Source organism: Equus caballus, chromosome 10, assembly GCF_041296265.1.
Source record: "Equus caballus isolate H_3958 breed thoroughbred chromosome 10, TB-T2T, whole genome shotgun sequence".
Classification (NCBI taxonomy): Eukaryota; Metazoa; Chordata; class Mammalia; order Perissodactyla; family Equidae; genus Equus; species Equus caballus.
The window spans coordinates 45,643,055-45,668,207 of record NC_091693.1 but is presented as its reverse complement, the minus strand read 5'-3'; the positions used below and the strand labels follow the sequence as shown (position 1 = coordinate 45,668,207).

Below are 25,153 nucleotides of genomic sequence, written 5' to 3'. Positions count from 1 at the left end.
TTCAAGTGTTAGTGTTAAAATGCCAGATTTTAAAAGATCAAATTGTAATTGTAAAACATAAATTTGCTTTCACTTACCTTACTTTTGAAGAAGAAATTTGTTTTTTGCATTTGTATTTAGGATGTTTCACACAGAATATATAACACGTAGCATTTATTCTCTTGGTGGATGTGGATGTTTGAGCTATTCAATATGCATACCTTTTGAAGATTTTAATGGGGCATATTACTCTATTTTGGTAATATCTATATCCATAGTGCCATTTTGTTCTTGCTTTTCTAAGATTTGCATTTTATTTTCCAATTTTTTTCAGCAATAGTAGAAAACTTTTTTTGGTTCATTCTTTGCTGTCAAAGAGTGGCATTTGGTCAAGTTAAAAATGAGCGTGATTTATTAGAATATCAAATTAATATTCACAAAAGCACATGCACTTAGGAACTTGCTTATTGAAATTACATTATATCAATTAAGTTGTTAAAATTAGTCTTAATTTTGTGATTATGTATTTTTTCCTAAGAAAAGAAATTAAACAAGACGTACAGAGCTCAAAAGAGAATGAAATACGTGCCTGTAGTTGAAACAAAGGGCTTCACCAGAGATGTTATGAAAATATTTGTTGCTATTTTAAAAAGCAATTTTCATACTCTACAGGTAGAATTTTCTAAGACTGTTTACAACTTGTTGCTTTAAATTGTATGCCGTATTTTAAAACACAATGGAAGAAAAATGCCTAAGTATAAAATTTCATTTTATACTCTTTTCTAAGTGATTCATCGATATACTAGTTTCTAGTTTTTGAATTAGTGTATTTTAAATTAACATTAATAAATGATAATTTGAATATAGGATTAAATATTATGATATTTTTTACTTGAAATATTGTTATTTAAATATATTACTCTTATTGAGTCAATACTTTTGACATATATAAACAAACAGAATGGGATGTTTTGTCTCTTAATTAGGGAAGTAGTACTAATTAGATATGCCATCATTTTCAAAGTTTGATTTGTATTTTAACTAGTGCTATGTGAAAACTAAAGAATTTTATTACAAAGGTCAAGAAAGAGAAATACAAGAGATAAAGACCTGCATTTTATGATTATACAGAATTTAAAAATTGAACTGAATACTTTATCCTTAATTTATAGTGTAATAGAATTAGAAAAAAGTTATAAATTATATTGGATAAAACTTTTTTCCTATGAAAATGAGAGTTATTGGAGCTTCTGACAATTTCCCCTTGCCTTTCTACCATCTATCCCATCAGCCTGTATGTAAGCCTAAAATGGGAAGTGATCCTAAAGGAAATGGGACACTTTAAGATAAAATTCTCAAGTATTTTTGAGATTTACTTAAAGGTGAGCTTGACAACTTAATAGTTCCTTTATGTCAACTGACTATCCAGCTGAAAACAAAATATCTTAATACAGACAGAATGTCTAATGTGAATAAGTGTAATTCATAAGAACTAAAATACTTACATTTATGGTGGTGATAGCGTGTATATCTCACTAATCCTTAACATACACTTACTCCGAGTGGTCAGTAGGCCACTGCTGCCTTACAGAGTTTATGAAAAGTGCTTGAAATCTTATTTTATATGAATTGGATATAAAGAGCAAATCATTGTATTTTAGACTTTGAAAAGGATGGTGCACATTTTGTCTGATTCTACTGAGTTACAAATTCCAAGAAAGCAATAGTCCACATACTGGTGTCACTGCCTTCTAGGTATGTTTACCACAGCTCTAAGTGGATGGTGGCAGGGAACGCTGACTCCCCGGTGCCACCTCGGGTGTACATTCATCCAGATTCGCCTGCCTCCGGGGAGACTTGGATGAGACAAGTGATCAGCTTCGACAAGCTGAAGCTCACCAACAATGAACTGGATGACCAGGGCCACGTGAGTAGATTGCCTCCCTAACACGCCACCGTTGGAGGGTGCAGCCCTATCTACACTGTGCCCAACTGAAGGAAATGAACTTTTTAAAGATTATGATATTCCTCTCCTGGTAAATCAGCATGTGCATAATCTGTGCAAAATCAAGGTTATATTTGCATCAGAGACTATGCCCGGGGCCCAAGTATTCTGTGAAGCATTTAATAGGTTAAAACTAGATACAGCATTTGTACCGGAATGAAAGAACCCCTGGCAGACGTTTTTAGCCAACATTTGTTTGAAATCCTGTGAAGTAAGTGCTAATTATTATACTCTGAATATGAATACTTGGGAATTGGGTTAACAGGGATAATGATTTATTGTGTACTGCAGATCCAGCTCTTTTCCCAGCTGAAGCTCATTGCCTCTCAGTAATGGTCCAGGCTTATGCTGTTTGTGCGTTCCATCTGCAAGCTCCCAGTTGTTTCATAATGACATCTAATGTGTCAAAATATGCTACAATAATAATTCTTTTTAGTCCTAAAACTGCTAAATCATGATACGTAAGTCAAAGTCAGCCATTCCAATAATAACGTCATTTTTAACACTTTATTAATTTTTATGCAGTATTGCTCCTAAGCAAAATTTTAATAAATAAATGACTCTGGATACATGATGATTTCCATTCAAAGCTAGCATTTCTGTTAGCTATTTCTATTACTCGACAGGGTTTTGGTTGAGGCAGGATTGAAATGCCTTTTGAAGAGTACATCTTATGTGAAATGAATATCAACTAGTTCATTTCTCAAAGGGGTGACAGTAAGATAGCATATTTATGAGCATATCTTTTAAAATGAAAATGTTAACTGTCACAAGTTAGTAAGACAGTGATGACAGGATATTATTTGCAAATTGCTAGACAATATCTTACTCAATTGACCTTAATGAAAACATTTCCGTACGAATTTCATTGTGGTACAAATGCAGAATGTAGATTTTTAAAATGTATCTCTCTCACATTGCCAGTGCTTTCGTCTTTTTGTTGCCTTTTATGATTTAAACAGAATCAGAAAAGTAACATAGTAGATTTCATTTCTGAATCCAACTTCGTGCCCTATATTTTAGTGCAAGACTTCGTTTCCTTTCTTTTTATTCTGTATTTATACAGTCAAGTTGTAACAATTATTTTTTATTTGACTTCGGTGAAAGAGCAGTAGTTTCTGTCTCACTGAAGGAGCTGACTGTGAAATGTTGCCAGCATGTCCTTTGAGAGGTTCTTTATTTTCTTGGAGTAGAAAATTTAAAAATAAATGTCAAAAGCTTAAATATACTATACTTTTCTGAGTTCTACAGTTTGTGAATATATTTTTTAAAGAGATAATTGAGTCTAAAGACTCTACACTGTCATATATAAAGTAAAACTTCTTTTAATAATTTAAATCAATATAGTCATTTTATAATTCTAATTCTTTCAGAACAAATTTCTGGCTTTATATCTAACATATCTTTAATATTAGATATAGATCTAGCAATTTATCTATTTGATGTTAACTTTGTAATTTTGCTAGACTTTATTTAAAACTGTATTCTCCAGAGAAACAGAACCAATAGGTTATGTATAAATATATATAGAGAGAGATTTATTTTAAAGAAATGGCTCTCATAAGTATGAGGCCTGGTAGGTTTGAAATCTGCAGGGCATGTTAGGAGAGTGACAACCCAGGGAAGGTGTGACGTGCGCTGACTCTGAAGGCAGTCTGGAGGCAGAATTCCCTCTTCCTCAGGGACCTCAGTCTTTTTTCTTAAGGCCTTCAACTGATTGGACAAAGCCCACCCATTATAGAGGAGGATAATCTGCTTTACTCAAAGTCTACTAATTTAAATGTTAATCTCATAAAAAAAAAATACCTTCACAGCAACATCCAGCCTGGTGTTTGACCAAATATCTAGGTACCATGGCCTAGCCAAGTTGACATATGCACTTAATTATCATGCAGCATTGTTTAAAACACAAAAGAATAGATTCAAATTGAAACTCAATTGTTTATGCCTAAATAATTATAATATTTCACTATTAAGAAAAAAAAATAGCAGAAAACAGGCAAAATCTAGAGAAGTGTGTCATCTACCAGTGAAATTCTTCTTTTAAGGTTGTGGCAGGATATAATATTTTAATGTTGTTGTTAGTACTGTTGAGTCGATTTCAACTCCTAGCACCCCTGTGGACAGCAGGGTAGAACCCTGCCCGGTCTTTTTGCACCATCCTCTCCCCTTCCGGCGCTCTATCAGACGATGCTCCACTGGTGTTCATAGGGTTTTCATGGCCAATTTTCTTCAGAAGTGGGTGGCCAGGCCCTTCTTCCTAGTCTATGTTAGTCTAGAAGCTCTGCTGAAACCTGTCCACCATGGGTGACCCTGCTGGTATTTGAAATACTGATGTCATAGCTTTCAGCATCCTAGCAACATGGAGCTGCCACAGTGTGACAACCAACAGACAGACGAGTGATGTGGTTCCCTGACTGGGAAATGAACTCAGGCTGTGGTGGTGAGAACGCTGAATCTTAACCACTAGACCACCAGGGCTGGCTAATACTTTCATAGGGGGAGGTAGTAATGTGTGTGGGGAACAGGAAGAGAAAGATATGTACCTGTGCATTTTAGAAGCAAGGAAATTGCCTTTGCAAGTGGGAAAAATGTACGTATCAGATACTAGAGGGGAATGTAGGATGGAAAATGCTCTTTTCTGTTATTTATTTTAAAAACTTACTTTCGAAGACTTTGTGAAATGTAGTAAAAGATAAGAAGCTAGTCTCTGCCTTCAGGAACCTTCCAGCCTAGATGGGGAGAGAAGACATGCACACGGATAACTATGCTGTCAGCTCAGAGAAGGACAGACACCATAATCCTCCAGCCAGGAGAGACTGGCAAGGCTTTGTGCAGAAGGTGTCTGTGGTGTTTGTTTACTCAGTTTGATGAACCCAAATAAGGCTAGTGATTAGGCATTTGTTTCTTATTCTATTATTGATGTGACTCGGGGTCTAAGAAGACAGTAGGACCACTGGATGGGAGTTTCTAATTCTTTCCTGATGCAGAGATCTCGCAGGGACTCACCCCTCTGTACTTATATGGTTGACGCCACTCCCTCCCAACCCAGTTCTAAAAGCAGTGGCGCTAATCCCTAACTAATCAAGCTCTAGACTCAAACGAAATGAGAGGTGATTTGCTAACTTGCTTTCTAAATTGTTTTCTTACTTTTTTTGGTCCTCTCAGTTCCCGGTTTTACTTTCCTAAAGATGCATAAACGTTCAACATAGTGACTTGAGATCTCCATGTAGACCTGGGACTTTTATTAAACACAGAGTGATTGCATGACTCAAATCCTCACAGGCTGTGACAGGGCCCTGGAGGGCATGAGACATGAGATCATGTGCCATTGAAGTTTTCTCCAAAGTGACTTTTCATCTTCTCAAAGACCAGGGATTGTTTAGAGAGGAACATTGGTGAGAATCTAGAGTGGAAATGTCCCACTGCTCTGCAGCTAAACTTTGAATATTGTGAAAACTTTATAATCCTCACTTGCTTCTTAGGGAATCTGTAGCCAGATTTATGTTGGATTGTACACAAACCAAGACTGGTCCTTGGGCTGCCCATGAGCAGATGCTTAGCATGTGTGGGTAGGGTATTTCCTCCTCATCATGTGCGTAATTCCCTATTCATCTGGAATTTTCCATCTGGAGGGAAATATTTACATGAGTATTTTTCCAAAGAATTAGAAGACATTTAACAGGTAACAGTGCACCTTAAGCCTAGGCAGGACTTGTACCCACAGTGCTGTGGTGCTTTGGAAGGAAGCACGGCCAGGTGGCCACAGCCAGGGGACCTGTGGGACGGCCTGTACTCCCAGGGACTGCTGAGGAGTCAATAACATAGAGTCACTCTAGCTCTGGTTTGTCCTCACCCTCTTCTCACTTATGCTCGAGAGTCAGGGAGGGAGAAAAGATATTACACAGGAGATTGCTCAGATCTCCCTGCTGGAAGGAACTTGCAACAGCTTAGCGGGCCAACACATTCGTGTTGGAGGGCAAGTCAGTTCCACTCTCTGAGGCTTGGCTTTCTCATGAGTGATATTGGAACCAGAGGATTTTGAGTGAGTCAAATGAGCTGAGGAACTTGAAAGTACACATTTGAAAGGAGGGCTTTATATATAGCATCACGTCTGAAACAAAAACAAGGTCACCTTGCTGTGGAGCTTGCAACCAGGTGTTACTGCCTTGACCTCTGCCGTTTAAAGTGAGTCAGGATCTGGTATCACCAAAGTGCAGGGAGCCAGGTTTTTGTTATTTGCTCCTCCTTGATCCTTTGCTTGACTTGTTCCAATGCTGGCATTTAGGTCATCTAGAAAATTTCCAGAGTCAGCAGGTAGTGTTTCCCTATTGAGCTGTTTTGTAAGACTGGACGCAGCTGGCGTGTCTGTCAAACCGCAGACACTTTAGCCCCGTCAGATCAGAAATAAGTAATATCCTGCTTCTTTCAACACAAACCTAGGTCTTTAAAGCAGAAAAAACACGTGTTAACCTTCACATGGGAAAGCACCCGGTGTTTATGGACATAGATCCATGTGACTATTTGTGCCAATAGGTAATGCCAAAAAGAAAAAAATACCCTCCATCTAAACAGAACAGAGAACATGGAGCATGCAGATCAGATATAATGATCTGAGTTTGGGTAATGGGCATTATTATTGTGGTTTCCTTGTTTATAAGGCCAGTGGCTCTCCTGGTTCTACTCGTTGAATTAAATAAGCAAAATTTTATCGACCACTGGTCATTGTACGTTTGATAGTTCATTAAAAAGCAAATAATGCTATTTTATAAAGAACTGAGGCTTGTTTAGCATTCCCTAAAAACGGGGATGTACTAAATTCTTATACATAATATTGAAAGTATATTATTTTGCTTGAATCATCTTCAGGTTTCTATGGGCAGTTGCCCTTTAATGTGGAAACATAGGCATACATTGGCTATTTCTGTACCCTGCCCCAATATAATCTACTTTAAGTCATTTAAAAAACCCAGAAGGATATAAACAAGCAAATACAATTAAAATTTGTGTAGCTATGGAGAAATCTGCTTGACGCAACAAAGACTTCATAAAACAAGAACCTACTTTTCATTGACTAGTAAATAGAAACTCAAATCACATTTTGTTTCCTTCATTCCAAGTCAGTTCATTCTCATCTTCTGAAATTGGCTATGAACTCATTTTTATTTGTTTAATGTAAAGTAGCTTTCTCCAATTTTTCTTCTGCTCTGGGATTTGCTGATCATTAGGGTTATTAGAATTAAATTTTCCTTCTGTGTTTTTAAACTTTTTATCTGACTCACAGCAATATATACGTTTTATGTCATGACCTCGTGCACACACACATATACACGCAAAAGTAACAAGGTTTTGGCAATACAGTACTTATCCTTACTATAAGCAGCACACTCTATTTTTCTACTTTATTTTATAACTTTATTTCTTTAAAAAAATGCCTGGTGGCAACCCTTCAAGTTGATTTCATGAGCCACTAATGGCTTACTGGAGTTCTGTCCTTTTTTAGACATGGAAAGAAGCTTTTCCAGAGTTGCAGATTTGTGTGTGTCCGCAGGTGGGGATGAGAGCTATCATCCCCACTCACTTTTTCTTCATACTCAAGCTGCATCCCCATCAAGCAAGTCTGGTGGGCACGAATGTTAGATCTGCTGTCCAGGCATTTCTGCCACTGATAGAAAGAAAACGTTAGGGTAGCAAAAGAAAAAAGAAAAAAGAACCCTGACCACAGCACTGGTTACTACCAGAGGGTAAAGACATCCTCTTCTGGCAGCAAACATACTCTCCAGGTAGCAGGCTGTTTGTGTTTCGGCTGATTAAATGTTCTGAATTTGGCTTATTAAACTGCCTGCATTCTGAAAAACTTGAGGTGGGTCAAACAGTGTGTTTTTCCAAGACTTTTAAAAGTACTTCTCCTCCAAACTCCTAATACCCCAAAACCTGAATTCAAATCTAATAGCTCAGGAAAGACATAGGTTTGCTAACTAAATTCGTTACTGAATACCTGAATATGGAAGACCAGAGCAAATAGAAAATCCCACTGGATGAGGCTATTTCTTGACCCCACTGCCTCCGCCTCAAAAGGAAAGAACACATAAAGAAAAAATTCACCCACAACCCCATCTTCTAGAAACGATCACTGTTAATATCTTTGTATGGGTCCTTTTTACTATCTATTTTTATGTCATTGTGACAGTTTGGATCCTTTTTTACCATTTAAGATTTAAAAAGTTGCATTTCATTATGTGGTTAAAAATGTCATGAACAGCATTAGTAATGGCTGAATAATACCGTATCCCACTGTGTGAACTTTCATTTACCTAACCAGCCTACTCAAGTAAGTAGTTTATAGTTTTTCCACTGTTATAAAGGGTGTGATGCAAATCTTTGTTCACGAAATGCTTTTCTGGATTTGGAATATTTCCTTAAGAGAAATTCTCAGAAGTGGAATCATCGGGTAGAAGATGGTTGAACCGTATTACCAGATTCCCTTAGCAGAGTCTGAGGGAGCCAGCTTTTCTATCCCCGGGCATCTGGGTTTTGGAGGCCTTGTTGTGACGGAGGCACGGACACTGGGCTCTCCAGGCAAAGCAGAGACTTTGTGAGCTGCACGCAAGGCAGACCCAGAAGTATCCTTAAAATCCCGTTTGTCCTTGAATAGACATACTGTGTCACTAATAGAGGAAAAATGTTCTCTAGAAAACCTTGGTGTGCAAATACTTATTTTTAGGGGATGGGTGTGGTGGAATTTAAATAATCATTTCAATCACATTTTTAGTTTTATTGGTTTGGACTCTAAGTTCCATTCGGCTCATTACAAATAAAACGCTTATGAATTTATCCTCGTATTTTCAGCAATAGACAATTTGATGTTAAGTTCACGTGGTTGTAAACAGGGTTCCACCAAAATAATGATTTTCTTTTGTATTTTTATGCACAACTTCCCAGCCCTCCCTTTCCCAAAATAATAGACTTTATTAAATTGACACTTCTGCATCCTTGGAAATTTTCACTTCCAACTGGGATTTATTTGGCACGTTAAATATTTAGTCGTGGTGTTGAGATTGGGCAGAAGTTCCTGATAAATTTGGCTTTTCTTTCCTTGACATAGATTATTCTTCATTCTATGCACAAATACCAACCTCGAGTCCACGTCATCCGTAAAGACTGTGGAGATGATCTTTCTCCCATCAAGCCTGTTCCATCTGGGGAGGGAGTGAAGGCATTCTCCTTCCCAGAAACTGTCTTCACGACCGTCACCGCTTATCAGAATCAGCAGGTATTGTTCTCAGAATTGGTATCTTTCTAGACTTTTCATTTCAGGTGTAAATAGAAAGCTTTTCTATTATATATATATAATCCTTTATATATACAATATCTAAGCTTTTCTATTGTATATATTATATATATATATAATCCTTTCACTGTATCCAAATGTTATGAATTGTCACAAAGCAGTTGCCCTATATGACGTCCAGAGTATACAGATTCTAATAACAATTCTTTATCCATAACTCCTCAAGTAGTCTACTCCAGTGAGGATTTCTTTAGACAAGAATGTGTCTCATGACTGATGGTGTAAGTTTACTTTCCATTTTGAGATGTTGTGTCATGATGCCGTAATTAACATTGGAAAAGCTGAGCATTGCCTAGGAAATAGACATGTAAAATACGAAACGTGATTTGTAAAGCAGAGCGTGGGATTCGGTAGCTCAGTTTATTTTAAAACTACAGTTCATGTATTATGAAAAATATTTCAGAAGCATTTATATATATAGTCATTTTGGTATAGTTACAAAAAGGGCGATTTCTTTCAAGATATGCTTTCGTTGTGCTAGAGGGTGCTGGGCAAGCTTATAGTCTGAGAGATCAGCGATGGTGGAGTAGTCCTTTCAGAAAATTATAAATAATTTGAGAAGTGACATATGTCTTTTTATATGTGTAAGCATGAACATTTCTTTGAGGCTGTGTCAAGTAGGTAGAGAATTGAATGGAGGCAATTATCTAATCCATGCAATTCTGGCCAGTTTTCATAAGGAACAGCAATGTAGTTGACACTGATGTGGTCGGTGGTAGATTTTCTTTCTTAATTTCAGTGGTCAGCAGAATCATGTTAGGTCCCCACTTCTCCTCACATTTACATTCATCGCAGTTAAAATTTTAAGGCTTTATAATCCCTCTGTTGTGGTTTCTGTTGTTTTGAAGCTTCGAAGAAGATTCTGACCCCATCCTGCGTGTCCTCCTTCAGGGCTGAGTGGCTTGAGGCTCTCGCCCCCACGGAGACACCAGCCCCACAGCCGAAGCTGTCTGTCCTCACGTTCACATTGCCATGCATCTATAGAGGCTGTTAGGAAGAGACATGAAGTCTACCTTTAGGAGGGCTGGAGATAAGGAGGAAGATATTCTTAAAATGTGTTAGGTGCAGAAAATGATTTCTTTTTAAGGAAAAAGTAATGCGTGAGGAGTAAAGAAGAGAAGCATTTAGTACCTTTTTAACAACCCCAGTGCATCTTCTTTTGCTGTCTCTGTCTCTCTCACATATACACATATAAACAGTGTTATATGTGTGTTTTCTCCCATCTTCTGTGATACAGTAAACAGAGGCAGTGGGCTGTTGGTACGTGCTGGTGACTAACACCGATTAGCAAATGTTGATAAATCAATTAGGAGGGTGGAAAAATCAGAAGGTGGCAAATTGATAATGATAAAATGCAATCATGTTCATTTTTTAACTTCCCACTACTCTTTTGAAGAACTTAAGGAAAATTGGTAAGCCTGGTGGTTAACAGCATGGGCTCTCAAGCCTGGGGTCCCAGCCTAGTCCTACTGCCTAGTAACTTATGATTGTAAGAAACTTAAACCTCAGTTTAAAAGAAAACATAAAGTTGGGATAATAGCTACACGTAAGTTGTCATGAAAATTGAATGAAATAATATGCGTAAAACTCCTAGTATAGCATACATGGTATGCACTCAATAGATGTTATGTTAATAATAAAAATAATGATAATTGTGATATATCTCTATTTAGACAAGTCACCATTATATAAATCTGTACTCTTTAAAAATACTATTTTAAGTAAACATTTAAATTATTTAATGTTACTGAACATTTAAATGAACAGAGAATCGCGCTATAATGATTCATAATGAATTCCTTCAATGACATTGTCAGACATGGTGGATTAATTAGCAAACCCTTACATTATATCATTTATAATGTAGTTTTATCCACATGTGAAGACAATACCACATGGAGCACATGTATCTTAGGTGTTGCACAGATGAATGGAGGATGGCTGAGCACACACAGGACCATATGGGGGATTGCAGATGACTTTCCAAAGATGCCTTTCTTGCCTTAGTGTTACCCAACAATGTTCATCCTTAGCCAAGTGGTGCAATCAGAAGTATGTTCATTAACTTTGTGCATTCCACTGAACCAAGGAACGTAGAAACAAAACATGATGTGCCTCTTAGAAAATGGGCTGTCAGTCCCTTTGGGCAAAGTGACGGTCTGGTAAGAAATGGATGGGATGTTATTTATTAGTGTCAATTTTAAGATGGTGTAGCTGAAAACAAGTCGCTTTTAATGAAAACACTTAGACCACTTGTAAAAGTTTCCCCCCAAATCTTGAGGTCTTAGTGTGCAAAAAGCTGGTCAATAAATTAGAACTGTAGCTAAAGTTATCTTTTGGAGCTGGCCCCATGGTGTAGTGGTTAAGTTCAGCACACTATGTTGGCAGCCTGGGTTTGCAGGTTCAGATCTTTGGTGCAGACCTACAGCACTTGTTAGCCATGTTGTGGTGGCAACCTACATACAAAATAGAGGAAGATTGGCACACATGTTAGCTCAGGGCGAATCTTCCTCAGCAAGAACAAAATAATCTTTTATTTCTACTACAGGTATAAGATTTACCCACCAGAACCTTCACATAGTGGTTACCTCTGGTTAGACATTCACTGTAATGTGCTGACTAGGTCAGGACTCCACAGATAAAAGAAGAGAGAGTAAAACTTTCAGATGAGAGCCACAAAGACGATTCAAGGAGAGACAAAGAAAAATACGGAGGCAGGAAATTTAAAGGAGTTATTTAATTCTGAAGAAGACAAGGCTTCGTAGGAGCCTGACAACATTCAAGTGTATAAATGGCTGTTAAATAGTGGTTGGAGATTAGCTGTTCCCTGTCACCACTGTTGCAAGAGAAACAGGATTAAATCATATCACAGAATTAAAGGGAAGAACTCTAGTTCAGAGGGATTGTCGCACAGGGCAAAGTGTCCACAGATGATTCAGAATCTCCTTCTCTAATGATGTGAAAAGCAAAACAAACTTTTTTCTATTTGGAGCTTGAATAGAGGTGGGAGTGTGTCTTTTTCATAGATGTTCTAGGTGATTTCTGAAATTTTCTTCTAGCTTTGTTGCTAAGATGATAAAATACCTGGGAAATAGGGGAGAGAAACACAATAGAATCCTCTGACAGTTAGTTTTGGAATTACTTGTAGCTCTTCCATCATTTCCATTTATAATCACCTTGGCATTTGTAATAAGATTTGATGTGATCTTTTTTTCTACTCTGCAGATCACTCGCCTGAAGATAGATAGGAATCCATTTGCCAAAGGCTTTCGGGACTCTGGACGGAACAGGTAGCATTCTGGTGGTGATAAATATATCTGATTTTTTAATTGTGAATTTTCCATTACAAAGCAACCAGTTTAATTTACTGACATGGTTTTGCAATCATTTCTGATGAGGTTAAATTCGTTAACACTATCGGATGTTGGATGTAACTTATTTAGGGTGTAGAGTTGTGACCCGCATGTTCCTAATGGGAACTTTGATGTGCAATGCTGGGGTGAAAATGGAAGCTCTTGGGGTACAGAGTGTGAGCTGCCTCTGAAGGGTCCATGGGGAGCCTGCCTTACGGGCCAGGGGCTTCAGTATCCCGTCAATATCTTCTCTGCATCTGCTCTGGGTTTAGAATTAGCGATGTTACAACCATCTCTTGATTCTGCCTTCAGAGTATGATGAAGTCTCTTGTTCCCTCAGACTTCTAACTAGAATATGAAACCGCTCCCCATTGCCAAGAGAGCTGATGTTCTTTAGTTTCCAAATTTGTCTTGGCTCGGCTGACAGCCACACACTTGTTTATTTTTTCTGTGTCGTGTTTTATGGTGTTTGTACTAAGTGGGAGAGCTACAACAATGAATTCCACTCTATTAATTTTATCAAAAAGCAGATCACCCTAGTCTGTGTGCCAAGAGTTTTTTTGAATTTATTGATATGCTTCTCTTCCAATATAGTTTGGTGCAACATTTTCTAAAATAACTGTTGATTGTAATAGACAATAATAGACAAACGTTCTCCAAATGCCTTTTCAGGGTAAGGCTTTGACGTAAATGTTTTTAAGAGCATTTTGTTTTTAAAAAGACCTGTGTGTGTGATTTTTATTACTTTATTCCAGAAATTATTCTAATACTCCATGAAAACTTGATATTGATAAGCTGTGTCTACATGAAGTCAAATCCCCTATTATCTTATTTTAGGGACAACTTCATTTAAAGTTTTAGAGAGAAAGCAAGCTGGTGGTAGTCCAGATTTTTAGTTCTTTCAGCTGATTAATTGGAGTAGGTAGGTATAGACACAGACTGTTTCTCAGAATACATTCAAGTGCTTGCAGAATCCCGATTTCATCTTCATATAGGCATTGTTTAAACACCGTGCAATGTCAGGACTAACATGCGACTAAAATGCATCGACAGCAGAGCAGCCTTTAGCTCAGTGCAGATAGATCGACAAGACTCACTACTCACAGGGCTTACCTCTGAAGTTCCCCGCTCTGAAGGGAGAGTGGCAGGTAGCCCTGAAACGCGGTGTCTGCTGTATGCAAAGTATTCTGTCTTTTTACATGTCTGTTTCAAGGAGGAGAAGAACTTTGCTTGGCTTTTGTTATCTTACATTAGCTCCTGGTTGACTTTGCTTTTCAGAGGAGTTTTTGAAAATCGAACAATTTAGTAACTGAGATGGTCACTGGTGAGGTGACTGAAGGGAGCTTTGGGATGACTCCTTTTCCACTGTGACAAATACTTTGATGGAATCTTCTTGTGGTTTTGGTTATAGAAGAATAGTATTTATTGCTTGCAGTTCATTTTTCTTAAGCAGAAAATAAAATATATTAAAACTCGCTGAAAGTCCAGGAGGGCGGCACTGCAGCTTGGAGAGACAGCCGGGAGCTCTGTCCGAGACCTCCTGGAGGGCAGCTCTGGCAGAGGCCCCACTGCTGTTCACACTGCTTGTACCCTATTTGCTCATTTTGAAGCAACAAATTAAAACGTATTTTTAAAGGTATATTTTTGGTAGGTAATAATAATGAATAAACCTTCTACAAGGAGAAGCGTGATGATAAGATGCATATGACAAGTTTTCGGGAAGAATCCTAGATTTGTCAGCATAATGAAAAGATATTTGGTTTTCAAAATTTGGTCAGTGAAAAACATGACTGGCATTGGTGAAAATGAATTCAGTCCCTTGTTTGGTATGGTAAGGTCAAAATGCTAAGTTTGATATGAATTTTTCCTTCCTTTTGGCTGTTTCAGGAGTATATTAGCGTGGAATCATGGTGCTTGCTACTATTTCTTTCCTGACTCTAAAACTTTTAAAGTTTTTTAATGGACATACAGAAAACAATGAATTATATATTAACACTTTTAAAATTTTGTTAAAATTTAAGATTTTTATTTTGCTCCAGATGTTTAAACAATATCTCAGTACAGGGAAAACATGTTGAGTCTATTCTTAGCTTTCTTGTTAGTGAAATGAGTAGTTTTACCTTTTTTCTCATTAAAATTACTTGTCCTGCTTATCACAGATAAGCTCATCAGCGCTCACTTTGGAATGCTAAATATCTATAAATCAAGATTGCCCATGTAAAAAAATCTGATTTTAACACTTTCCATTGATAAATGCAAAAGACACTTACATGGAGAAGAGAGAATTTGGTCAGCTTTAAATATTTCTAACTTATGTATTATTTTCCTTAAGATAAAACAGAGTCTGAATTAGATGTAAGCCTTGGAAGGTGCTTGGTGTTGAGGGCTTGGGGAGAGGGCGTGTTTTTTCCTGTATTAATAGAGAAGAAAACCCCTGAGAAGAAATTCAATACATTTCTTAATGATTCCTGGTTCTGTTGTGTTGTTGTTATTGCTTTTTAAAATAGATTCTATTTAAATTTTTCCCCATACATGAAATAAACAAATTGAGCAGGACCAGAAATAAACATGGTCTTGTGACTTTTTTAAACTTTATAAAACAATTGCTTTAATTAAAAATTATCCCTTCCTGGCTGTTTATGGTTCTACAGCCTATTTTATAGGAATCAGTAGCTTCAGCCCTTAAAAGCTCTCCTGCAAGACATTCGCTACGTGAAAGAGAATTTATGTGCTGAGAATAGCTTCATTCTTCAGTTAGGCCTTAGGTTTGACCCTATAAAATTTTTTACTCAGGAAGGTACAAAAATTTCTTCTCTTTAAATACGTCAGGAAAAACAACCATTTTACTAAATAAACTTGGCCATTTGATAGCATAAATTAGGGTGGTGATAAAAAGTGGAAATTGTTCAAAGGCATCTTGTATAAATTATCGCCTTCGCTACACTCCTGCAGGAGGTGCCTTTTATCTTTTCTTTAACTGGCCAGGAAAAGTCTCCATTACTGGAGAAAATGAAGGCTTTTTAAAAAAAAAGTCCAGATTCAGCTAATAAATATTTTATAACTATTTCCTGCAAAATAGCCTGAAATCCTTTCTGGAACTTGCAGTGTGAAATAGCAGCCTCAAGAAAAACATGAATAACTTCAAATCAAAGCATTTGTAGATATGTCACCTAAGAGCATCTCTTTAAAGCTTAGGGTTCTATGCTTGTGATGATCAATAACTTCTCCCTAAGAATTTGGTCCACAGATTTGTATTTGAAGCATAACGAAGTTTGCGCTGCTAAAGCAAATAATGCAGTAATGCTCATCTCTATAGTTAGTAAATTTCTAAGTCCAGTGGATACTCATTACTTACCTCTTAGTCAACTCCCCTTGAAACCACTCCATGACCACTTTGGTATCCTTAATATTTAAAACTGTGATTACTAAAACTCATCTATGTGATAATTAAAAAGCAGTTTTATATAAAACTGTGTTCTAACATTCTTTTGCATTTAAAGAAGGTTGTTTCTGGAAAGTCATAAAAATTTAGTATTAGCACAAGATAAATATAATCAGCTAAACAGCACCCAGCATTCATTAGTCAAGTATTACATGCAACCTTCAGGCTGCATGGGGTTTGGGGACTGACCAGGCTGCCAAACTGCCCTCAAATCAATACTTGAATATCTATGAAATAGTACTGAGTGGCGTGATCTTGGATTTGGCTGGAAGTCACCTACAGAAATGATGTCTGGTTTGGGAAAAGTCACTTTGTAGCAAAGAACGTTAGAGCTAGGAGAGGATGCAGAGTTTCTGTATTCTGATCCTCACTTCCTGTGAAACTGAAGTCCAAGGAGGTTAAAACATTTGCTCAAGGTCACACAGTGGGTTTTAATGAGTTGCAGTCACGGCCCAGTTCTCCGGAACCCCAATCCAGTGTCCTTTCCACTAAATAGTCCTGTGGCTGTGGCACACTGATTACATGCACAGCCAGACTCTGCCCCTCCCTCTCAGAGCAGCCCACGTGGGGCACGTGCAGGTCCACTCTGTGCCCTGCTCTCCCCTTGGCAGCCCAGCACGAACACCTGTGTGGGGATGCTGACGGCTCTTTGAAGCACTCCCAGCACAGCACCCCCCTGAACCTGTGACTTCAGAGATGACTCAGCCCCATGGGTGGACTCACGTGAGGATGGTTCATGCACTCAAGCCTGTGCATGCACACACGCCACCCATCCACACACACAGCTGTCTCCTTCCATCACTAAGATGGGATAGTCATGCACCTCATGCAGTCATGACAGAAATCAACAAATTAATGGAGACTATACTCCAAACATTCTAAGGAAGCAAATTTCATGTGTAAAACCTTGGAACAGAAGGGCAGATGACATGGTTTAATCTGCACAGTCACTTGCCATGGGTGTTTAGAGAGCTTTCACCATGTTGTGTAGGTGGCACGACTCTGTGGGGCAGCTTCCTCTAGTCTTAGTTCATAGTCATGACTTGGGGATGCAGGAAATCCAGAGGAGGGAACATGTTGAGTCTAGGCTATTAAAGATAGGTTCTCTCTTTAATATCTGCATTAAATACAGATTGTCTGTATTAAATAAAACTGTATCTAACAAGCACAAGAGATGTCTGAGTATTGTTTGACACTCAGGAAGCAGACATTCCCCACAATGGAGCTGTTTCTTGAAAAGCACAATGTTATCTAGATTAACAAATTGCTTAGGACCAAGGTGGTCAAGGGAAATGTAGTGAGGTCTGGAGAATGGGTTATGGAGTGAAGGGCCTCATTTCCAGAACCCAGAGAACTCAGTTATCTGATATAAAGAGGGGAAGACTCTGAATCACGCATGGTAGGAGACTTATGTATCTAGTTAGTGTAGTTGTCCTTGTTTTAAAATATGCATATATCATGTAAGTAGTCCGTGACCCACTTATCCTGTCTCTTTACGTATCCATTCATGAAGTGTATGTAGGGGCCTTAACATCATGTCTGATACTGATCCTAGCTGCATATCCCAGATTGCCCTGTGAGATCTCCTTTCTGCCATCCTCCCACACACGGGACTGCGAGGCCAGTCCTGCTCACCCTGGACCTCCTGTTGCTGGAGGGAGAGCCCACCCTCACTGCCCTGGGTGTGGAAGAGATCGTGCCCTGAGAGAGAAGTCTGTTTCCTTTGGATGAGTGCTCTTTTAAGCTGGCTGCCAAGGCACCGAAAGATGGCATAAGTGCCTCTCAGACAAGAGGTGGCTTTCCAGGGACATGCTTTTGTGGTAGAGCTTTCCTCATCAGATGGAGAAGTAATGTAAGTTCCAGAGCACAGCAGAGCCTTGGACTCATCAGCTAGGATGGAAGCTCTTCACCTCAGCTCCTTAGCCCAAGGAGACAGCTTTTTAACCCCCGAGGCTGGCTTAGTTTTCTGAGAACAGTAGCAGGACATCTTGTTGGCTTCCATTCTCTAGTGCTCCTGGTGGCAGAATAGTAGCCCATCTCTGAAGCGTTTCTTTCTGCTTGTGCCCAGCTCCTAACCTGCCAATGTGGGGGCCTTGTCAACACCAGTGGTGTGTTCTGAGCTACTTATTACTGGTGAAAGCTCCAACTGCTCCTAACTAGGCTTCTTTTGTCCATCCCCATCCTGACTCTTCCATTTAGAATGGGTTTGGAAGCCCTTGTGGAGTCCTATGCATTCTGGAGACCTTCATTGCGGACTCTCACCTTTGAAGATATCCCTGGAATTCCCAAGCAAGGTAAATCACAACGTCTCCTGGGTCACATACACAGCCAGTTCCTGCCAAGAAGCTCAGGCACTGAAAAACGCACAAGTCACTATTTACATGTACAATGGCGACCCCGGCACTAACATTGTCGTGTTACAGGTTCCATCTCTCTTCTGTGTGGTATGGAGATGAACCACGAGAAACGGCTGTTGTGGTTGTAGGTTAAGTCTCGGATGTTTTAGGCTATCTATATATTTCATGACCTTTACCTCACGCTTAAATCTCCTATTAAAATTACAAGTGGACTAGTGGGCTCTGGTGCCAGGTGCACCTCATGCGAAATCGCCAATGCCCGTCCCAGTTCACCCTGTCTTGCCAGCTTCTTTCTTCTCTTCCTTCAGCAGAATCCCCTCTAGGCAGGGTTATTTTGTTGGGTTTATGATGAGAAGTTCAGGCCCACTCAGGCAGACTTCCTTGGGCTCACCTCTGAGTATTTCCCACAAGTCAGGGCTGGTGTTTCCTCAGAGGGAGCTGCCTGCAAAGGGATGACACTTCCTTCTCTGCTCAGTACGTAGGACTCTGGCCCACCCCTGCCCTCATGCTCTTTACAAGGATCCTGCCCAGCACCCCGGTGAGAATTTCACATGCTGGGTTTTAGGTAATTATCATTGGTTGAATTGGGCTTTTAGATTATTTTCAGAAGCTATATAAAACACTGTCACTAGAGCAATGAAGGTTTTACAACCTGTCCAGCCCCTTGGAATTCTCCTCCCTGCCTAAGTTCTGTCAGGTTTGCAAACATCAATCTGCCAGCAGATCCAGAGACAGGGAGCCAGCCCCACCACCATTATTGATTGGAGGAAGGTTAACCACCCTCTGTAAGTTTCACAGGGCTGTTTCTTTGCTGAACTTCTGCTCTTGTGTTAACATGTGATTCACCAACCTGTTTTCTGGTTGGAAATGAAATTTTTCAAGTTCTAGACTATTGCCTATTGCAATAGCCAAGCACTGCATGCTATAGTCACTGACCACTGACATGCACAAGCTTGCAGTGGGCAGCTGCAGAGATGTTTGAGGCTGGATGTGCCTTTGACCAGTTTTGGCTCTTTCCTTTGAGTTCCTTCTTTTTTCTTGCAAGAAAATATATTGATCCAGAGCAAGCTCTGCTAAAAGAAAGGGTAAAAGGTGGTTAGAAGAGAGGCAATGGATACACTTTTGGAACAAGATGCAGAATAAGATGAAATTTTTTTTCTGTAAAGTTGCTTGGAAAGTCAGTATTTGTAATATTTATTAAAGTAAATGAGCTAATTGAAAAAGCTAATTGAGGGAGAAAATTCTATGTAGTAGTGTCCTAACACTTCTGCAATAATAATATAAAAAACCCATCAGTCCCTGGGGAGATAATTTGCCTTGAAAATATTGAGAGGATCTGTGTTTAAAATATTTCAGTCTGAATTCACTTCAATAATTCCTTGAGAGCCGAGACTATCTCCATTTCATCTTTATAGCTTCCCTTGTCACCAGCCGTGCCTAGCTCGTGTTTACAAAATTGAAAGCAAAAGACTGCTGTGGAGTCAGTGCTCTTTACGTGTCACCTTGTTTTTGCAGGAAACACAAGTTCCTCCACGTTACTCCAAGGTTCCGGGAATGGCGTTCCGGCCACTCACCCTCATCTTTTGTCCGGCTCCCCTTGCTCCTCGCCTGCCTTCCATCTGGGGCCCAACACCAGCCAGCTGTGTAGTCTGGCCCCGGCTGACTACTCCGCCTGTGCCCGCTCGGGGCTCGCCCTCAACCGATACAGCACATCCTTGGCCGAGACCTACAACAGGCTCACCAACCAGACCAGCGAGACCTTCGCCCCGCCCAGGACTCCTTCCTACGTGGGCGTGAGCAGCGGCGCCTCGGTGAACATGTCCATGGGCGGCGCTGACGGGGACACCTTCAGCTGCCCACAGACCAGCTTGTCCATGCAGATTTCGGGGATGTCCCCTCAGCTCCAGTACATCATGCCTTCACCCTCCAGCAACGCCTTTGCTACTAACCAGACCCATCAGGGTTCCTATAACACTTTCAGGTTACACAGTCCCTGTGCCTTGTATGGATATAACTTCTCTACATCCCCCAAACTGGCTGCCAGTCCTGAGAAAATTGTTTCTTCCCAAGGAAGTTTCTTGGGGTCCTCACCAAGTGGGACCATGACCGATCGGCAGATGTTGCCCCCTGTGGAAGGAGTACACCTGCTTAGCAGTGGGGGTCAGCAGAGTTTCTTTGACTCTAGGACTCTAGGAAGCTTAACTCTGTCATCGTCTCAAGTGTCTGCACATATGGTCTGATGAAGCCATTAAGTTAAACTACATTCGAATCTAATGTATTTTCTTTCTTCCTTTCCTTTTTATTTTTTTTTGGAAAGCAATAGGATAAGAAACTATCAGTAGCTTGTAAAATGTACATATAATAGAAAATGAAGGCTCACTGACTTGTTTGACTTTCTCATGGTGAGACTGTAATTATCTATGGTATAGATGTATACTGTATATAGCATGTGGAGTTTTGTGGCCGGCAAAACCACATCCTCCCTCTATTTTTTCTCCTCGTTCATCCAGTTGCATAGAGTATTGGCATAAATATGGTATTTTTAACCAGAGTTCTCAGATTCTTTCAAAAACCAAATGGCAAACGTAAAACTTGGCATTGATACCAACCATACTAAGACTTACAACTTAATTTATCAGAAGGATGCTCTACACAGTTTCATACTTGAGCGTTGATAACCAGCAATAACCAGCACACAGAGACTAGTGATTTCTGCTTTTCTTGGGCACATGTGGGAACCTACTGCAAAAGCCAGTTGAAGTCTTAGTATTGGTTCTGAGGTCTTTGTGATTATGAAGGATTAACTTTTGTCTTCCTGCTTGTTCTTATTTATCACAGATATTAGGTGACCTTGGGTCTATAAGAATCCATAACCCGTAGTAATTGTTTTCTTAAGGAAGATGGAGAAGAGGCTTGTGTTTTTTTTTCACTTTTCATTGGGCCTATAGAGGTATTTCTTCATCTGCGAAGAATAAATTTCCAGTATTTTGGATTTTTTGCTTATTTTATTAGTTTAAGTAGACAATTAAAGAATGTTCTATACACATTTTTAATTTCAAATTTTCACCAGGGAAGGAATATGTGGTATCAGTGGAATGGCAAAAAGAAAATAGATCCACCTCAAATTCTTGGATGCCAGTGAGAAATGTCTGTCTTTTTAAATCAAGAGGAATAATATCATCAGGTAGTCTTTGGACTTTGTAGTGCGTATTCCCATTCAGGATGTTTTTCCATCTTGCTTTGAGATTCCTGACCCATGGTCTATCAGTAAGGAAAAAGACATTTCTGCTACTTATGTCTCGAAACTCCTACAAATTCAGACCTCACCCTTCCTTAACCTTGTCCCTCTGTCTGAGTCTTTCCCAAAACAGATCGATTCTGGGCCTTTACGGTGTTAAATAACGCTGTAAGGAATTTCAGGGGGTTATCTCCAGCAATCTGTCTTTTGGGGGTTGTAGTGCAAAGGCCGAGGCCCATTCCTATAAAAGCCTCTTGGAGGACTGGGGAGGAAGATACTAATTATGATAAAGGAGCTATAAAACTTTTAACCTCAACAGCATTTTTAACCTTGAAACTGGAGCAATGAAAACACCATTATTTTTTTTTAAATCACTAAAATAGTGTGTACGTGGTTTAAGTTTTCAAAACAAGTAACTTTGATAGCACATTGTGAAATGAATAGGAAAGGCTAAGAATGCATAATGAGGAGGTTACCTATGTCTGTTGAGAAACTGATACAATGTGTCTGTCCGTTGACTCATTGCATTTCACATATTTGCCAAGCTAAAACTGTGATTTCCTTTTGGTGCTAAACAGAATTGCTTTAACTCATCCTAGTTTAGATGGGGAAAGTGTATGGCTCCTGGTTTGCCTCTTTACTTTAAAACAGCACTGCTGTTAGGTATTTAGGGGGATTACTCTTTGAACAGTATTTGCACAGGAAATGATCTGTTTATAGGTAATGACAAATTTCCTCACAGATCCTGTAACAATTCATCAAATTAGGATTAATTTTTAGATTTAAGGTTAGCATGAAGGGACATGAAATATTTCCAAAGGCAGGTCTGTAGAAGATTTTGTGTATGGCATGAATACCTTGACCAAGATTTGGGAAAAGTCCTCATGAGAACATCCCAGCCTCAGTGCTTGGTATAATTCAAGGAGAACAAGAAAGTTTTCCATCTTGAGAAAACACAGAAAGTAATGATCTATACCCATATGTATTAATAAGGAGAGCATTTTCCTTTTTGCGGTTGGTGATTTAAGTTGACACCATAATATGAGTAGAATTTTTTATTAATCTTTTTTTTTTGTAAAATTTAGCAATATTGTACAAATGCTATTTCCTTTAGGTTTTACTGTAAATATTAATCACCATGTCACTTCAAAGACTAGTCTTTTATCCTTATATTAAATGCCATACATGCATTGATAATTATAATTATATATCTGTATTTTATTAAAAAAGTGCCTAAGAAATTATATATTAAAGTGTGTTACTAAACCCTTTTATGACTTTGGACGGTAATCATTTAAAATGTCTGTAAGTGTTGTTCCAAGAATAAGCACACACCCCAAACACAAACTCTGTAGCTTTCAATTACAGGGCATGGAGAAATGGGCCTGGTGTTCATTTCTCACGTGTTAAATATAATTTCTTACCCTGACCATGTCATTGAAGGTGAAGCCCTGACAAATGTTGAACACATGAAAATTCAAATGTGAGAAGAGGAGGGCAGAGTGGGATGTTTTGTTTCGGGTCCAGGGGAGAAGGGCAAGGATACAAGAATGAGCTGCTTGTACCACTGACCAGTGATGACAGATCACTTCTAAGCCCCTTGACTGGAAAACATTCCAAGGGACATTGTGATGAGGTGAGGTTGCGGCTATCACAACCAGTCACATTTTGAAAATTAACACTTGCTTCCATACAAGCTCCCTCCCAGGGGTCAACATCTTTTCACGAGCGGGGCACCCAGTTGCTGACCCCAGATTTCTGGAATGTAGGGGGTCAGGAGACTTTGGAGGCCCCCAGAGGAGGTTGGGGCACAGTGTTGCTGATATAGCAAAGGATCATACTCACTCTTTACATTCATTAGTGAAATTTTGAGCAAAAGGAATCTCACTTTTAAAATGTGAATACCTTAGTCATCGTCCACCATACTTAAACCTATCAGCAGCTTACACCATAGTGTGAATTTGATAAGCAGAAGCTTTGGAGATAGCTGGAGATTTTATTAGGTGAGAAAAGTAATTTTTGGAATAAGGCAATTCTGGGAAGATTTCAATAGGGAGGAGAAGGTGCAAGAAGAGGCATCTCAAACCAAAGCTGTCATGGAACCATTAAAAATACTCATTTCATGAGCTTCTTTCAGGAGTCATGACAGAGTTCATGGATGCTACACCAATGCTCTCTCTGATTAGACATGTTTGTGAAGAAAATTTTATCTCAAAGTGTAACAAGTGCTGGGTTTCCTCATGAAGAATGCATTGACTCATCTACATAAAGCTTTTCCTAAGCCTTCCATTGGAAATGAAATAATCTTATTAAGTTATTACCATGCTGTGTTTTACTTTCATTGATCACATTCTTAAAAATAGCTGCTCAGATAAGTTGACAGTGAAGTTGAATATGTGGACAGTTAAGCAGACATACAAGATTGCAGCCTTCCAGGAGGTCAAAGCTTAGAAACATTATCAGTGATGGAAGTGAACCAAAAATACATATTCAAGTAGAGAAAGATCCAACAGATATAATAACTTGGTATCCCTCTACATGCCGATAGATTTTCAAATAATGTTTGCTTTCTTTAAGTTTTGGTGTGATGAGAACATCATTTCCTTGAGCTTTAGGGAACTTGGTTTCAAACTATGGGTTCCCAATTATGATTTTGAGCAAAAACTTAACCACTTTAGGTCTCAGTTTTCTTATGTGTGAAAGGAGCAGCTGGGATGAGAATTTTTAATGTTCCTTCCAGTTTCAAATTCATATGATCGGGGCCGGCCCAGTCGCGAAGCAAAGTTCCGCACGTTCGGATCCCGGGTGCGGACATGGCACCGCTCGGCAAGCCATGCTGTGGCAGGTGTCCCACGTATAAAGTAGAGGAAGATGGGCACAGATGTTAGCTCAGGGCCAGTCTTCCTTAGCAAAAAGAGGAGGATTGACAGCCGATGTTAGCTCAGGGCTAATCTTCCTAAAAAAAAAAAAATTCATATGATCCTAGTGTATAAATAATATTCAGTTTAATATTAGGAAAATATTTTTATAAAACTATTATATCTTTTGGAATATATATTTATATTTTTGGACACATATCTATATCTCTACAAAGAACATAATACCACCAGGATTATTTAAAATTTATTGTCTTATTTAGAACTTACTGTTTAAATGGAATTGTGCATTATTTAGTTATAATATGTAGGACATATTTTAGTATTTTAATATTTGAAGGAAACTGTACTTAATGTATTTGCTACTTTATAGTGAACAGAAAAAGATATTAATAAAATTTCCTTTTCATGATGCTTTAATTGCATGGCATAAAATTAACTCACTTTGGAATAAGTATGGCATCTAGTAAAATATCTAGACATCATTCCAAGTCCATTTAAAATACATTTCAATCCTCATGGAGAAAACACTTGAACTTGTCTTTTTGAAGA

The 25,153-nt window shown here is 38.9% G+C and overlaps 1 protein-coding gene across 1 annotated transcript in view; it reads left to right on the top strand.

The window, feature by feature from the left end:
* TBX18 (T-box transcription factor 18) overlaps positions 1-22,995 on the top strand; it is a 28,740-nt gene extending 5,745 nt beyond the window's left edge. The window contains exons 4-8 of the mRNA XM_001503696.5: positions 1,735-1,906; positions 9,090-9,257; positions 12,561-12,625; positions 18,330-18,424; positions 20,003-22,995. Coding sequence (XP_001503746.1) covers positions 1,735-1,906; positions 9,090-9,257; positions 12,561-12,625; positions 18,330-18,424; positions 20,003-20,727 — 1,225 coding nt within the window. The 3' untranslated portion in view covers positions 20,728-22,995. The remainder of the gene's footprint in view (positions 1-1,734; positions 1,907-9,089; positions 9,258-12,560; positions 12,626-18,329; positions 18,425-20,002) is intronic.
* The last annotated feature ends 2,158 nt before the right edge of the window (positions 22,996-25,153 follow it).